Here is a 17,205-nt window from a genome sequence, read left to right as displayed (position 1 = left end):
CAACAGGTATGGTGTGCCTAGGTCTTCAGAGCATGTCCATCACCTCTGAAACAAACTCCCTGAAAACCCAAGATGTGTACAAACTGCTGTGTTTTGAATTCAAAATATATACATATCTTTTTTTTGAGCAGCTTAAGATTAAACAATCTGACCAATAAACATTTGGTTCTTTCATGCTTTGCATTCACTTTTCGCCTTGTGTATGAATGGAGCTATGCAAATAAGGGGGAATGTGTAGTGTTGCTTGACTGACTCAAACACTTTTCAGGTTTTTGATCTTGGCTGACATTTATTAGGATGCATTATTTATTGCTGTACAAGTGAGATTAATGTGAATTGTGGCAAACGGGCTTCGTGTCAACAATGGCTTTCGTCTTGCTTCCATGAAAGGAAAGGTTTGTGACGTGCTCAGCTGGTAGTTATCCAGTCGCTTGGATTCCCCCACATGAGCTCAGGTTCTCCACAGATCCTGCAGTTACCCACAGGCCTCTTTGGCTGCTTCTGATGAATTAAAACTCAGCCGGGGGTCTGCCAGCTTTTTTCTTCCTTCCGCCTCACAGTTATCCTCTACTTTGTGCACATATTGTAAAATGGCATTTAAAATGCACTGCAACAACAACAGCAAAAAAATGAAAATTCAAATGTTTTCTGCATGAAATAGTTTTACATTTGTTGTGGAAATCTCATGAGAATTGTTTCAGAGCTTTTTTTAAATTTAATTTAATTTTTTTTAATTTTTTTAATGTTTCCTAAAATGAAACATTTTAGGGTTAGGGCAGGGGTAGGGTTAGAGATTAGGGTAAGGGTAGAGGTAGGGTTCACCATTACTTGGTGAATTAATTCCCAGGTTTTTTCTAGTTCTCTGTTCACACAAGTTCTGTTAGTACGATGCAATTCACAACAAAGCCTCATTGGAGCTGCTATTTTTGGATTTTCTATAAATTTGACAATAGACAATCAGGTTTTAAAGATTATGTTTAAGTATGTTGGTCATTTACCACTGCTGTTGTGTTGTTTTTTTAAACAGTCTTATCTGACAAAAGCTTTGTTTTCAAGATCAGTTAAATATAATACCAATAGCAATATAATCAGTCGCATAAGACTACATGCCCAGTTTCTCTTCTAAGCCGATCTGTTCAGCTGAACTTTTTTGTGTCTTTTCAGATCTTGTTACACATTAATTTACTGACTGGATCCAAGTGGTTTTGGTTTTCTTTCCCAGTTTGGATTTCTTTCACTCAGAGATCAGCCTTATTTATCATTATGAATCATTTCTCTGCTGCTCTTCCTTCATTTGAGGTAATGGCGTGAAAGTGTAATCTTGGGTTGTATGAATGGGGGAGGTGAGAGATGGCAAAGTTGATTCCTTTTCATTTCGTTTCTTCTCTGTTGCCTTTGGAGCTTAAGAGCAAAATTAAAACGTGCTTCTGCATTTTCAAGCATTTCAAGGGTGATAACAACAACGACGTCGTTTTGTACCAAATCCTTAGACCCCAGTAATAATTTAACACCAGAGAAGTTGAAAGTCTATTGTCTTCTTGCAGTAACAATGTAAACAAAGGCGTCGTGACGCAGTCTTATTTCCTTAAGTTTCCTTTCCCCCCCTTTGATATCTTTCTCTGTGGGCAGCAACTCCCCTTCCTCCTGCTCATTGGGGCTTCGGGTCATCGGTCATCCCTTTCGACCAATCAGAGAACTGGAAGAGGCCAAGGAGGCGGGGCTTGCCGCACGTTGAGGTAAAGAAAATTTACACGCAGTTCAATCGGATGCTGTAGCGACAGGCGCGTGCTGCTTAATCAAATCCCAGCTGAAAAAGGTATTTAAATCCTTTGAAGCTATTTTTCTTGTATCCGTGTTTTCCGGAACGACAACTGTGCTGGTAGTTCATATTTTCCCTGTTAAATATTTAACGTTAAAAAAATATTTATACATTTATGACGACGTTTGCTGACTTTGAGTCGCACAGACATGGACTTAACGCGGTTGTTTTTTTTCCTCTATCTTCTCCACCCGAACAGGCTCGTGCTGCCGGAGGAGCTCCATCGTTCCCATTTGTTTCTCCTTAGACTTCAGAAGTGCGCAGTTTGACATCATCATGGCTGTCGACGGATGTGGACTCGTGTGCAAATACATTCTCATCCTTTTCAACATCGTCTTTGCTGTAAGTGAATTTAATTTCAAAGCTACCACTAAAAAGGTGGCGTATTAAGTAAGGTGTGAGTAATTCGGAGCCACGCGGAGCGGAAGTGGGCGCTCCTGTAAAGCCCGCAGGTCTCAGCTACGTTTCTGATGTTTCGTTTCTCTAGAAATGACTATGCTCTCTTTCGAGTGTTGCCTTCAAGTATTAGAAAGGGCTCATCCCCAGCCTGTACTTGGGTCCAATTTTCCCGTTTGGTTGCCTTTAAGGGTGTTTACATGCTGATTTTTCTTCAGTTGGTTTATCAGATCCAGATCGGTCCCTGCCACACCGAGAACAGAAACTTATCTTACCACAAGTAACTGCTTGTGGTAAGATAAGAATAATTACGAGTGGAAGTTTTTGTATTTTACAGTTTGCTTGTGTGAAGATGCAATCTTTCCACAAACAGTCATTTATCTGTCCTTTTATGATTTTTTTTCCCCTGTTCTTGTATTTTGTGTGCGATTCAAAACAACTTTTATTATTAACATTAATAACTAATACTGCAGTAACGACGTATCTGGCAGTCTCTTCTTTCTGCAAAAGTCAGTGTATATGCATTATCACAGACCAGTTAACCTAACAAATATGGGGTTCCATTTATGTCCAAAAATTCGTATGCATCACCTACATTTAGATGCAACATTGACATATCCATAAAGCACTAAGTCCATAGACATCTACTAAAGACAAATAGCAACATCATAGACCAACAACCTCTACACATGACTTCTACTTATTTTTGACATAAATGGAAACCCATAAATCTACATCTTTTTGGACTGCAAGTAGAAATGTTGAGTATTTGGAGAGAACCTTTGTGGATGCAAAGAGACAAAATCCTAGACTGGGATCCCAACCTGAGGCTCTATGCACTGTGTACCTTCTCAAATAAATCAAAGACAGTAGCTGTGCTCAAAATAAAAGTTGCTTTTGTTTTTCCAAATTAAAAGCTGTGTGTTTAAATTTGCTCCAGACCATATTTAGGTTATTCATACTGAAAGGAATTAGATTTATGTCACTTGAGGGCTGGGCGATTATGGCTTGGCGATCAGGATATATTGAGCAGTTCCTCTTGGTGATGATAAATGGACAATAACACTAACCCCCCTCTAATGGACTTTAAAACTACAGGGTCTCCAAATAAATTAGGAAAATGTGTATTTTTAGTTTTTAAGGGTTATTGAATGAATAAACACAACTCAACAAGCTTAGAAGTATAAAATAACTTTCCTGTAAACACAACCACCACCGTGTCAACATTTGAAATTTCCTCCATTTACTGTTCATGGGCTGGAGTAGCATGACCACAGACTGTACACATAATGTCCCTTTAATGTTTTAAAGGGTAGTCTACCTATTATAACCAGCCAAAAATGACTTCTCATTTGTTTTAAACACCAAAATACAGACATGGGCTTCCTACAAAAGCCCATGTTCCTGAGCATCTATCTATGTTTGTGATATCGCACAGATTGATACCACACTGACAGTTGTCATTTAGTTTTTGTAGGGCTCTACTTTGTGTGGAGAGTTTTGCAGCTGCGGCTGCTTTTTGTTATTCTTCATGCAACCGCAGGTACATTTGCTCGGATGGTGTTACCACTTGTGACCTGGTTTCGCTTCCTCTTTCATGGCAGGTGGTTGGGTTGGCGTTTTTGGGCCTCGGCTTGTGGCTCAGATTCGGTGAGAACACCAGAGGGATCTTTGATATCGACGCGCTCAACTCCAGCGCTTTCGTCATAGGTTTGTTGCAAACGCAAAAGCCGTTGGTAGGATAGCAGGTTGGTTTCAGATTACGTCTTATGGCAAACTGTTCCTGTTTTCGGCTCCGTCAGGTGTGACCGTACTGATCATTCTTGGTGCAATCATGCTGATTGTGGTGGTATTCGGAGACTACGGCGCCTGCAATGAGAAAAAATGTGCCCTGCAAGTGGTAAGGCAATGCACACACAAACACACACGTCTGTAAAAATACACAGACGTGTACTTTTATCTGGTTGTAACCAAACCTGTCGCAATAAGCAGCTGTTTGCATGATAAATTCAATGGATCTTGGCTATTAATATCAGGGCAATCTTGTTCACAAAGACATAATCCATTTTATTAATGGTTATGGTTCTGTGCGGGTTTATTTCTGCTTTATATGTATTTTATTGGTGACTGTGTTTTCTTTTCTGTCTTTAAAATCTCATCCAGGTCCAGTGTTAAATTAGAAAAATTAAAGTTTATTGTTCCTCAAGTTGGCAAACCTGCATTATGATGCCATAATTAATGCACTCCTTGAAAATAGTCTTAAAACAATTATATTACAATTTATTGCACTAACACTGGAACAATACAGCATCCAGCAACACATTAAATAATGTCTGTAGTCGTAGCTCAGAGGTGATGGCGATGAATCAAAACGCCAGAGAATGATAAAAAAAAACATTTTTTTTTTGAAAAAGCATTTTGTCACGTTTTTTTTTTTTCAAAAGGTGTTATGCAAATTAAGTATTATCACTTAGGTAGTGTTTGGATTTTTGTCATTAAATTACACTGCGCATAAAAACAAAAAGTTATAATGAAATGTGTGGCTTATTTCTGGAATGCTGTCTTTTAGACATGCAGTCCTTTTGGCTCCGACTTAAAGAGAAAACAATGTTTCCAACGTTATTCTGTAGCTTCTTTCGAAACAATCCAAAAAGCTGATTTTATTGCAAATGAACTGAACTCTTTTCAATCCCGTTTTGTTGTTTTGCTGCAGAATGACTCACAGTAACTCCATTAATCTACGTCTTCTTGTCCCTCCAGTTCTCCATCCTGCTCTTCTTTCTGGCTGTGGCTGAGTTCGTCATCGGAGGACTTGCTTATTCCAACAGCGACATGGTAAAAGCCACAGCCATCTGTCCCAAACCAAAACATCCTGATTGTAATTGTGTTTTTGGGTTTTCCTTCCCAAGGTTGGAGAGAAACTAGGAGAGTTTTATATTACTTTATATTCCCTCTATGTGAAAAGCCCAGATCCAGCAATTGGTGTCACACTCACATTCATCCACAACTCGGTATGTGTGCACCATTTTCTTGCTTTAACATAAAAAACTTGTGCATTGATATGTTCATTTTTCTTAGTGCTCTTACTGACTTCCACTTCCTGTGCTTCAGCTGCACTGCTGTGGGATGACTGGAGTCTCACTGGTTGAGATAGTGAAGCAGACCTGTCCTAAACCAGGCGGTTTTATGGAGCACATCGTAATGCCTGTAAGTGGCTTTCTTACCGTAGGAATTTTTTTATGATTATGATCACCTTTTGTCCGGTGAAACACGGTGCATGAATCTACTTCAACACAGATGAGAGGAGCTTATCAAAGGCTCACCTCCACTGGAATAGTGTAGCTTCAAACGTGTTTGTCTATTGCCACGGCCCAGTCAAAGTCCATGTCTAAATTCTACTGAGAGTGTGTGGTGAGATCCAATCAGACTGAGATTGCGATATTTGGTTTCTAGAAATGCAAAGCTGATAGAGGATTACACCAAAAGATCTGAAGCAGGAGTTGCAGTGAAAATTATTCTCTAGCCAGCATTGGGTCTGGCACATAAAATCCTAATGAAATACATCTGGACAAAATGTGAAAAGTTTACATTCAAATGCCTTCCAAGGGACTGCATCACTCTGACTATAGATATAGACTGTAGCTTGTTTAAACGGAGTAGTAGTGTTTTTGTATTTGCTGTCGCAAGAAAATGAGGAAGTAAAGCTAGGAGAAACAAGATTTGTCATTTTGTAATCTGAGGAAACAGGAAGTTTGTAATGACAAATGAAATTCGCAGACATGCTGTTCATCTGAAAAAAAAGAAAGAAAACATTTATTGGCCCTTTCACCACCACAGGAAGCGTCTTGCACTTGACACTGATCGGCTGAGGCTTTAAGTGTGAAATGATGGCAAACATAGATGTTAGTTTCTGGGTTGTTCTAGGATGCTTTGCACCACAAGTACCAAAGTCATTTTTGTTTTGGGCCAAATCAAGATCACGAAGGCTCTTAAAGGGCCAGTTGTGCAAGAAAGTTCACCAACTGCTAAAATATTCTTAAAATTAAATAATATTATTGAACATCTTTTCAGTCCCTCCAGGATTTAATGACTCTTTTTGTGGGTTTTTATTTTGAAATAAAAAGTGTTTGTGGTTCTTATTTATGACAGTAAATTAAACTTTTTATTACTCAGTGTTTAGATCATGGACTATAATCTGACATGAAGGCTGAGGCATCTGTTTATTCCGAGCCCCCAGGAGGCTTTGCGTGATTTATGGGCGCGACTGCCATTTGTTTACATGTTAGCAACTCGCTAACCGGTTTTCCACAGAGGTTTTAGGCTATAAAATATGTAGGAAGTCCAAATATCACAGTTTACAATATTGTTTTACCGCTACCTACAGCTAATGCGGGGAGGGATGGCGACTTGAAGAAACAGCCGCATATAACTCACACTAGCAGAGTTAGCTACTTCACAGACTCAGTGGATGCAGATGCGGGTTTTCTTCCCTTCGCTTTCTGTCCACACAATGAAACGAGGAGACATGAAGCATTTTGGGTTCTCTGTTCAAATTTTGAATTTCTAGCCAAATTCTTTTTGTTTCCTGGTGGGCGATGAAAACCACCGCTTTTGTTTTGGGAGCACGTTCAAGACACACTCGCTGCAGCCACAACCTAAACTTGTTAATCACACATTAGCAGATGAATGTGTGATTCTGTTCGTTTCTAGTCCAGCGGGGAGATTCTCCAGATCACGGTCTGGAGAGCAGCAGCTGCAGTCGTTTCTCCGCGACACTCTGCAACAAAAAACCTCCAGCTTCTGGTTGTGATGGACTAAATAAACGCAGACATTTTATTTTGTCTTATGAAAAATGTTGCTGGCCCAAACATAGTGATAAAGACTCAGATTATGAACTTTTTTTTTTTTTTTAAATGCAAGCAAAAAATCAAATTCACATCACACCAGGCTGATGTTATGTAGTTCTGGTGTTTTCCACTGTCGGTGCAGAACGGCAGCTCAGATCTCCGAACAGCTTCTCGTCTCTATTATCAGCGCCGCTAATTGACGGTCATTCCGTTACAAAACGTAATCATTGTGTTCCTGTTGCTCCCCGTGATTAAACTCACAATTACCATCCTCTGTACTGAGCAGCTCTCTAACAGCAGACAGTGTGTCCATAAACAAGTTGAACTAAATATTGTATTGTAACCAAAAAGAGAGATTTAACTTCTATCATGAATATAGATTAGCAAAAAAAAAAAAACCCTAAACATTACAGTGAAATACTGCTACTTCTCTACTAAGGTATATTTGGTATTTGAAGCATTAAAACAGGAAGTTATAAATGAGCTTTTAGCCATTCCTTCAAGTGTTCACAGGTTTTAGCTGTTCATAGGTGGCTGTGGTCCCTGATTCAGAGCTGAGATGCTTGTAGAGGTGGAAGTCGTGGAAAACCAGCTGGTTTCCTGCTGGTGGATTCGCTCTGTAAACTCTGGGTCGGGTGTTAGACCCTCAGGCGCTCACAGTGTCCTCTGTCCTCCTCCAGAACTGTCCCATTACCATCGTCACGGTCTTCGACAGCCGGGCGCCGCTGGTGATGGGCGTCTTCGTCGGAACTGGAGCTCTTCTGGTAGGAAACCTCTGCATAGTTGTGTTTGCTTCAAAGCAGTCTAAAAAGATCCAATTCAAATGTTCACACTAACAAAACGTCTCGTTCCGTAATCCCTTCCTAATTTGACGCTTTAGTGAAGTGAAACCTAGATTATGATTGTAGATCTGAAGGTGCAGATTTAATTAAATAAGGACAGCCCTAAACAAGTTTGTGTTTTGCTCACGTTTTTTAAGTTTGACCATCTTTCTCTCCTCCCCCTCCCACCTTTTTGTTTGTCATTTTATTTCATTTTCTGTCCATCATTTCTTCCATCGTTGCTTCCAAAAGATCGTAGCGCTGATTTGCAGCGGAGTGCTCAGTTCACAGATCCGCCAGGCCTCCTCATCTCCTCAGTACATTATCCTGAGCTCCAGCACCCCCTCCCCGGTTGCCCCTCAGCCGTACCCCCAGCATGTCACCGCCTCCAACAACTCCTTCCCCGACCAGGACCCCGTCGTCTTCACGTCCCTCTCTGTGGTCAACATCCCTGTGGCTCAGGCTTAGGAAGCTTCTCGACAGATTCCGTTCTCGGTTTTTGTGTTGTTCCACAGCATCTTGACCTGACAAACCCGTTTGCTTCACTCGGCATGATCACGCTTGAGCTTCATACCTTTCAGAAGGAAAAAAAAAATCCCCTCCTCATATCTAATCTGCACTTTTGGGAAGATCATTCTCCAAGAAATTGGGACAAGCAACTGTTCAGACGCAATCGGCGGGTTTCTATGGGTCAGAAGTTTACATACACCCAGCATGGACTTGAATCTCATGACAAATTAAGACTTTAAAACTGATGGTAAGACTGTGACAGGATGTGCATAACACTGACATGCCAGTGTCATAAATATGACGCCTGTCATGAACATGAATTAGTCTTTATAGAAATGTTGACGACTGTTATCATGAAGTGTCATTTTTAATGCAAAGTTGGCACTTTTAATGGACTTTCAAAGCAACTTTGCATTGAAAGTGTCATTATTTACTGAATGACACTTCATGACAACAGTCATCAACATTCATAAAGACTAATTCATGTTCATGACAGGCGTCATATTTATGACAGTGGCATGTCATGCACTGTCCCATCACATAAAGTGTTACTGAACTAGCTAATGTTATTTTTCAGGAATGGCTACAACATAGAACTTCTGTATTGTTTCAAAACAATGACTGATCAATTGCAACTTGTTTGAATTATAAGAGATATTTCAGGATCAAAATTACTTAAGCTTTGTCCATTAAGTATGAGAGGGCAAAAGGTCAACATTAAGATACTGTTGAACGTTTGTGAAGTAAAAAGATACATTTTGTGCCAGGAGATCTGAGCCATTTCTGATGAGAAAAGTTGTCAAAATATTCAGATCGATTCACTGCTACGTTCATGGCTGTGACGACAGACTGGATGTAAACTTCTGACCAGAACCGGGTTTGTCACGTGAAAACGAATGATTTCTGTTCCACTAATTGGAGTGACACTCACCGTTAATTCTCCAGCTCAACCTTGTTCTCACTTTCTCCACTCTTAACAGACGTTGATGCAACAGGGTTGGATTTTTGTCCTTCAAATGTTTCATTCGACAAACTCATTATCTGATTTCACGAATGCTTTTTTTCTATGTGTGTGTGTGTGTGTGCCGTGGGGTTTGTGTGTCAATCTTCCGGGTGGCTGATTTAAATTTGTGAGAACATGGTAGAGGTGTTTTTAAGCATGATTGTTGGAGCCTGGCACAAAGTCCATCCTGAACGATCAGATCTCCGTTAGCCGCTTTGAATGTTCGCCGACCTGGGGACCGATCCGTTACCCCATTCGGCGTTTAGGTTGGACGTTACTGCCAGGTGTGCACGGGGGTGGTCTCTCTCCCCTTCGCTGTTCTTTACTTCCCTCCTTCTTTGTCTGCATGACAGATCACTGCCCTGGTCTGCGCCACTATCCTCCTGCAACAGCTCAAGAAAGTGCAACAGAACATCACCGCTTACTATTCGTCAGTGTATTAAGTCGTCTTCAGTGACCATCGCTGGAAAGTCAGCCAGCAGATCAGTGTTTACAGCCTTTTCCAATGTGTGTGTGTGTGTACGTGTGTGAACTACTGACTGCAGTTCCAGTTGGGCGGCTGCTGAAAACGTTGTCGTATACCACTAGACGAACCAACTTGAGAAACACAGGTACACCAGACCAGCAGACACCTGAGCGAAAATGAATCCGACAACGCCAAACACAACTCGATGATTTACCTGCAAACGTTAGTAGCCAAACCGCACTGAGCCTTTTTTAACAAACAGAACCGCATGCAGCCTCGATACGCGTTAGCTCTCTTCTTTTCTGTTCTGTGATTACAACTTTTTCTGCGTTTTAGTGAGATAGCTTTGGCTCGCTCGTTGTTGGAACACTGGTGAACATCACTGTCAGCAATGTGAAAAGGAGAAAAAAGGGATAATGAGGAGCTTTGATTGTATTTAGGTCCAATTATAGATTTGAAACCTTTAAGCACATCTTTTGTTTTCGTTTGTTTCTTTCCATGTCTGATCACGCTTGAAATTGTATTAGATTTGTTCACTTTTTTAAACATTTTCATATATATTTGCAGATTTTAAGGTAAAGAAAAACTTTTTTTGTTGTTTCTAACTACTTTTCATTTTGTTCTTTAAGAGCCACGGCAGTAGCCAGGAAGTTGAGTACCAAATAATAATAAAAAAAAAACCTTACAACGTTTAAATGGAGTCTTTTAAAGCTGTAATTTAAAACTGTTGCCTTGGTATAAATTACTATATTGTGGGGGCAAAGAGACAGAATTTAAGTAATATGTTTAAAAGCTGAATGCCTTATTTTTCTTCAGATTTTATCATGTAGTCCTGACTACTGCATTGTATTGTGTTAGTGAAATATTCTCTGTAGGAGTTGTGGCTTTGCATGTTTCCATAAAAATAACAGAAACAAATTGCATGTGTGAATGTGTCGTTATTTCCTTTTCACCGAACTGCCCAGTCCTGAAAAAGCAAATGGAAATAGTTGCACGTCATCATTAAGTGGAAACGATGCTCTTCAGCTAAATTCTCATACAGCGATACCTTTCAAAGTATCTGTGGAAAAAAATAAATATTTGGCTCTGGACCGAAAAAAGGACTAACTTGCAGTGGCAACTGCCTGAGTTGCCTGGAGAAACAACTGCTTGACAAAACAAAATGCGTTTTTATGAATAAATAATTTAATGGGGTTCAATGGCGTCTACTATTTCACAGGAAACTTCTTGTTGTTAAATCTTCTCACTTTCCTGTTGGTAGTCATTTTATTGGTCTCATATGATGTTGATATGTTTTGATTGGCTGCGAGCCACAACAATTAACATTTAGAAATAACACATTCCTCAACTGTAAATCTGCAGATATTCATGGATCTGTGTCGAATTAGTCTGATGAAACAAAACTAAATCGGTGATTATTTACCGAAGCAACTGATGATTTTTTTATTTATATCAGTGTCTTATAATATCCATTGTATTTCTGTGAAAGGATTAATGAATATAAACGTTGCAGAGGATAAGCTATGGAGTTAAATTTGTTTTACGATTATTCAATAAAAAAATATATCAAAGTGGTCAAAACTTTCGGAATTGTTACAAATTTATTGCTTCAGACAAAAAAATATAGACAGACAAAAAAATATATATACAGGCTATAGGTGAAAAAAAATTGTTTAAAGCTTTTTGAATTGTAATTAATTTTTTAAAACAAAAAAGTTATTTAAAAATCTTTTTTCATTATTAAAATCACTCATTTTTGCTAGATTTTTTTTTAAATTACATAATTTAACTCCATATGAACATATTTGAGCATCACTGCTCGATGCTCCCGCACGTCCTGAAGCCACGCCTCCTGGCCAATGAGAAGCCCGGGTTGCAGCGGAGGGGCGGAGCCTCCGCATGCCTGGTAGAAATGAGCCCAGTGTGATTGGACAGTTCAGCCTGTCGCTCCTAACAGCTGAATGAGCGGCTCCACATCAACGACAGCAACTCAATAACTGCTCGCTTAGGTTGAATTATTTTTTATTTCTACATTTTGACAATGAAGCCGTCGCCAGAAAACAGCTTTCAAATCGCCGTCACTATGGACAGATGCGGCGTCATGTGCAAATACATGCTCCTCGTTTTCAACATCATCCTGACGGTAAGGCTGGATTATTTAAACTTCTCTAGAAATAAAAGGCTTAAAGGTGTGAAACATCACAGCTCGAGTTACACAGAATAATAGAGAAATAAATCAAAACGTGAATTTATTAAAGTAATTTGATCCGATTTACTTAACAGTGATGTTTAAATACAGGCTGAAAAAAAAGTAATAAAATTTCAGTATTTTGTTACTCGTTTGTACGTTATGATACATTTTTATTTCAGATATTTCACCAGAAAAAACAAAAGTAAAAGTTTAATATTTTTATTTTTTAACAAGTTTGGTTAGTGTCTGAAAAAGCATGACAAAGTTTGACTTGTATAATCATATATATACAAACATAATAAGTACATAAACATTTACACACAATCAACAGCGCTTTAATTACAGGCTAAATTCATCTTAATGTTCATTCCTGTTATTGCGATTCAGCATACAGTAAAATATTTTAAGCCTTTTCTCATTTTAATGGTTTGCAGGTAATTGAATACCTCAAAAAAAAAAACAAAAACAAAAAAAAAAACCTTATTCCAGACTTAACATTGATGTCTTATTAAATTGAAACAGGCACAAAGGCTTCCTGGTCGGTCTGGTTAGTGGACTATACAAGGTTAATTTGCATCTCATTTTAAAGCCAGAGTTTTTATTACTTACCTTCACATTACTATGCTTGGTTGTACAACTGTGTGAGCAACCAGCTTCCTTGGTGATGATCTTTGTGTGTCGGCACCATTCTGAATTTAAAATGAAATTATTCTCAAACAGTTTTGGGATTCCCCCATCTACATCTTTGTATTGCTTAAAACGTATCTTTCTGGATAAACACACGTTTTACTTTATAAGCTGTATTACTGTCAGAGAGTCAATGACAGTCAATCTGTTGATGGTCTAACATCTTGATGCACCCGAGCTAAGAGATTTCAACGTCTTCTCTCCGTTTGTAGGTTTTGGGGTTCGCGTCTTTAGTGTTTGGCCTGTGGCTGAATTTCCAAAACAACAGCAGAGACATGTTCAGCGTAAACGAGGACAACAAAAGCATGGACTCAAACGTCTTTCGCATAGGTCAGTAAGTGAACGAGTTGAAACCGTAAAGCCTCAAAAGCTCTTTTTGCGTTGGACTAGCGTCACTTCCTGTTTTCTACCTCACCAGTCGTCTACATCCTGGTGATCCTTGGCTCGGTGATGGTGGCTTTGGGGATTTTTGGAGAGTATGCTGCCTGCAACGACAGTAAAATTGCTCTCCAAGTGGTGAGATTTCTTATTTTTATTATCGCCAATATTCGGTCTGAAGGGTAAACTCTTACTGAATCAGAGAGAAATCTTATTTTCTAAAACATAAACCTATCTACTTCACTTAGGAGTTAAGTAATTAATCACCATTTCCTAGTAAAATTAAGATTGACTTTATTTAGCAATTAAACTAAAACAAAAAAATCTGTCCAATTTTAAGAGAAACCCCAAAGGAAATGAGACCGAAGTATAATTAACATTAAAAGACGATGTGGATGAAATCGGTGAAAACTAAAACTGGAGTTATATTGTGTGTTTCTAAAACTGAAAGGTTTACGTCAACAGTCGGCAAATTACGGCACAGCATGATGTGCAGGGCGGTGCTTGTGCCAAATGGGAGAAAACGAAACAGTTGTTCAACAGCTGAATGTATATTTCTGAAACTGTATATACCCAAATGTTGAGTATTTTCACCTGATCGATGAAAACATAAATCTCCACCTAAAGCCAAAGTAAGAAAATAACAAAAGCTACTACTATAAAATAAACCTCCAAGAATCCACTCAAATGCACAATGAAGTGGAGTGGATACAGGGAGGCAGGCCTGCTCGTCCCACATCAGTGTCTGACCTCAGAAATGGGCTCCTGAAAGAACAGGCTGGCTGGGGAGCCATGAGATCAACAAATTTTCATAACCTCAGACTAAAGGAGTGGACGGTTCGTCTTCTGCTCGGTTCAATGTCATGGTGGAGGCCTCACTCCTCCAGTCTTGGTCAGAAAGTGTTAAGTACTAACAGAGGACTCGACTGACTCCAACTGTTTACCATTTTTCCAGTCAAATTTGATGCTTTCACAGGCTAATTTTTAAACCATATAATTTTCTGACTCGTCATTTTATCCTTTCATTTCTCTTCAGTTCTGCGTCTTCCTCTTCCTCCTGGCTGCAGCTGCAATCGCCGTAGGAGCGCTTGCTTATAGCAGCAAGGACACGGTAAGCAGGAAAAGAAAAAAACATCAGACGCTTTCAGATGTTGGCAAAGATTCGATACTTCTTGTTCTAATCGTTGTATTTAAACCGATAAGGTTGGAAAGAAGTTTGGAGAGTTGTACAGCGACATACATAAACTCTACGAGAAGAACAAAGACGAAACGGTGGCTGCTACTCTCAGAGTCGTCCATGATTTGGTAAGCACTCACTGCAACGGCAGAAAAACCCAAACGGTCATTTAATCACATTTATTTAGCATTTTCCTTTTGATTTCAGTCGACCTGAACTGGTTGCATCTGTCGCTTAACGACCGCAACCTTTGGGTTTCAAGAACTCAAAGAATAAATATCTAAACTGTGGAAGGGAGAAGATCAAACTTAAGGAACGTGTTTGAGAGTTGTGAAAGGTCAAATACAGCGAACAAATCAGTTGAATACATTTTGATCTCGTTTTCCTCCACCTCTCCTCAACAGCTCCAGTGCTGCGGATCGGCCGGAGTCCATTTGACCGAGTTGGTTAAGAAGACTTGCCCAAAGGCGAGGCCTGGCAATCTGGTATGTTTCATCAAAGTAATCCATCGTGCTTGGTCCAGACGGACCTTCATCACCAGTGCAACTAATCCAGAGATCAAGGCAAAGAAAACCACAATTGGTTTCTACTTCTGTTTGAAAATACAGAAGTATTGGGCAGAATAGTCATGATAAATTTAGCTGGACGATAAATTGTCACAAGTTACTGTGGTAAATGGTGACATTGTTGTTTTGAGACCATTTGTGAAAGACAAAAACAGGCCGTTTGACCCAACGTGGCTTAAATAAAGCATTTCTGTAAATTACAGAAAGCAGATGAGATTTGTAGGGAAGCGAAAGTTTCCACAGCTCTGAATAGCCCATTCAAAAGATTTCATGTTGATTTGAGAAACATTTTTAACCCCACATTGGTGGAAGTGAAAATGTTTACCATAATATCATTTCCGACCACGGGAGGAAGTGGGCGAGAAACCTGAGGAAGACCCCCGCATCGGCTGGGAGACCTCAGAGCACCTCGTTCTGGAAACTCCTGAATTAAAAACGTAAAGCGTTCCATCTTCTCCTTTTCAGCCGAAATGCCAAGAGAGCATCGAACGTTTCATTGACCAAAGTGCTCCGTTGGTGACTGCCGCCTTCGTTGGAACCGGAGCTCTTTTGGTAGGCAAATTCTGCCCCTTTGTTTAGGGAAAAACATTTCGCCTGGGACACAGCCATGAATAGTCGACTGTTTGACTCATGCAAAAGTAAAACTTGTGTTCACAGATCACACAAGTCGTCTGCGCCGCCCTGTTCAGTTCAAAGATTCAGCGGGGCTGTGAAGAGAGCTTGTAGTTTTCATCTTTACGGGACAATCCTCCGACTGGCTTCTGTAATTGTGCAGCGAGATGGAAACCTAAGAGTCGACATGAACATCCTCCCACCGCCTATTGCCGCTGTAATGCTGCAGTTTCCTGAATCACAAGGCTGCAGTGAAGGCAGCTTCAGGACGTCCTGCAAATGCGTCCAACAGAGGTCCACCGACTTTTAAGGCTCGCACTACAGAATCATGACGCCAAGACGAGAAACGCTGGCAGCGCTTGTGATAAGGGCCAAAAACGAAGTAGTTTCTGATCGAGAAACGCCAAGAAAAGACCGACGACCTGCTAAAGTATAAGGACGGAGAGTCGAGAGCTGGTGCAGACTTCCTGTTGAATGCATCAGATTTTTGGTAAAATAAAAAAAAAGTTTAGAAATTTTGCCATAGATAAAATGGGTGGATTAAAAAAAAAGAAAAAAAAGATTCTACTTTAGGATCAACTTCTTCCAGCCAAGTCTGGGAAAGATCCAGTGGAAGTAACAAATCCCAAGAACAGAGAAGGTTCAGGACTGTTCCAGAGTCGCCTTCTGGAGTTCTCAATACTTTGTGTTCATTTAAAATATAAAGTTCACCAGTTTGCCCTCTACATTCTATCATACATCAGTATGTCATTATTATTGTCCTCTTAGGGAAGTTTCCTTGCAGCAAGGTCAGAGGAAAGGAAAAAAACATTGGCAAAACAGTTAAAAGTTTATGTACAAATATCAATAAAAACCCAATTAGGACAGTGTCTTTTTGTAGAAGTTTTTAAAAAGGCTTCTACTAAATCAGGTCATCTAAAGCCTGTAACTTTGTTGGCTACTTTTACAATTTGATCCTGTTCTCGTCTCTGAAACCGCCAACCCAGGTGACTAAAGCGAGAACGGATCCAGAGTTACAGACATGGGTCATCCATTTGGAGCTGTAGTCTCTAAAAAAACGATCCAAAAACTGTTCATATAAATGTCAGCATGGGAGCATGTGGTTCTCCCTACACTGTGGCTCAACAGGCAGAAATTAAAACTGTAATTTGAAGTAATCAGCCGATTTCAGAACATGATCCGAGCCGTTTGGCTGCAACTGCAAAGCCTGAAAACTGTAAAGTCTTTGTGAACTGAAAGTTTTCATTGTGTAAATGTGCAAACAAATGTAGTGGCGTGTTGATGCTGGAACAAAGGAACCACTGTGGCATGCCGTTATTAGAATCGGGGCGGAGAACTCATCTGTTTAAAAGCATTTTTACTTTGAACGTCCCATCATTTTACGCCAACTTTTATGAGTCAATTATGTTGCTTTGTTTCTTAGAGATGACCTTTGTGTGACCTGAGAGGCACATTTAAAATAAAATGTATTTTTGTTGATATGTAAATGTTGCAAACAAACTTCAAACGTTTCAATAACTTGTAATAAGTGAGGGTATTTCTATGTACACACCTTGTTCCTACACTAAACTTTTTAAAAGTGCAAGGAGCCCCTAAGCTTTTCATAAAAATTATATTTTACGTTTTACTTTTGTTTCAAGGGTAACACGACTGTCAAGGAAAGTTGAATTATGTCCAGATTTGGTTGTTTTCTGCCCCCTCAAAACAGAGAATTTGTACACATTTTTTGATA

General features: G+C 39.6%; 2 protein-coding genes across 4 annotated transcripts; both read left to right on the top strand.

Annotated features, from left to right (window-relative positions):
- Positions 1-1,725: 1,725 nt before the first annotated feature.
- zgc:65811 (uncharacterized protein LOC393524 homolog) lies at positions 1,726-10,780 on the top strand. 3 transcript variants are annotated; one of them, XM_055035531.1, is made up of 9 exons: positions 1,726-1,816; positions 2,019-2,161; positions 3,820-3,925; positions 4,018-4,115; positions 4,976-5,050; positions 5,125-5,226; positions 5,327-5,422; positions 7,743-7,826; positions 9,750-10,780. In XM_055035531.1, the coding sequence occupies exons 2-9, from the start codon at positions 2,096-2,098 to the stop codon at positions 9,837-9,839; spliced, it is 717 nt and encodes a 238-aa protein (XP_054891506.1). In that variant the 5' UTR covers positions 1,726-1,816; positions 2,019-2,095; the 3' UTR covers positions 9,840-10,780. The 3 variants fall into 3 exon arrangements, with proteins under 3 accessions (XP_054891506.1, XP_054891504.1, XP_054891505.1); XM_055035529.1 differs by having other exon boundaries at positions 8,136-10,780; XM_055035530.1 differs by having other exon boundaries at positions 1,778-1,879; positions 8,136-10,780.
- Positions 10,781-11,824: 1,044 nt separating this feature from the next.
- On the top strand, positions 11,825-17,203 carry LOC129363412 (CD9 antigen-like). The gene is made up of 8 exons (XM_055035533.1): positions 11,825-12,005; positions 12,953-13,070; positions 13,159-13,256; positions 14,155-14,229; positions 14,322-14,423; positions 14,700-14,780; positions 15,327-15,413; positions 15,519-17,203. Exons 1-8 carry the CDS (start codon positions 11,904-11,906, stop codon positions 15,585-15,587), a joined length of 732 nt encoding a protein of 243 aa, XP_054891508.1. The 5' UTR covers positions 11,825-11,903; the 3' UTR covers positions 15,588-17,203.
- Positions 17,204-17,205: the final 2 nt, after the last annotated feature.

The sequence above is a fragment of the Poeciliopsis prolifica genome, unplaced genomic scaffold (genome assembly GCF_027474105.1).
Source record: "Poeciliopsis prolifica strain line A6 unplaced genomic scaffold, Auburn_PproV2 SCAFFOLD010, whole genome shotgun sequence".
Taxonomy (NCBI): Eukaryota; Metazoa; Chordata; class Actinopteri; order Cyprinodontiformes; family Poeciliidae; genus Poeciliopsis; species Poeciliopsis prolifica.
The sequence above is the reverse complement of the archived record's forward strand: the minus strand, read 5'-3'. Positions and strand labels throughout refer to the sequence as shown.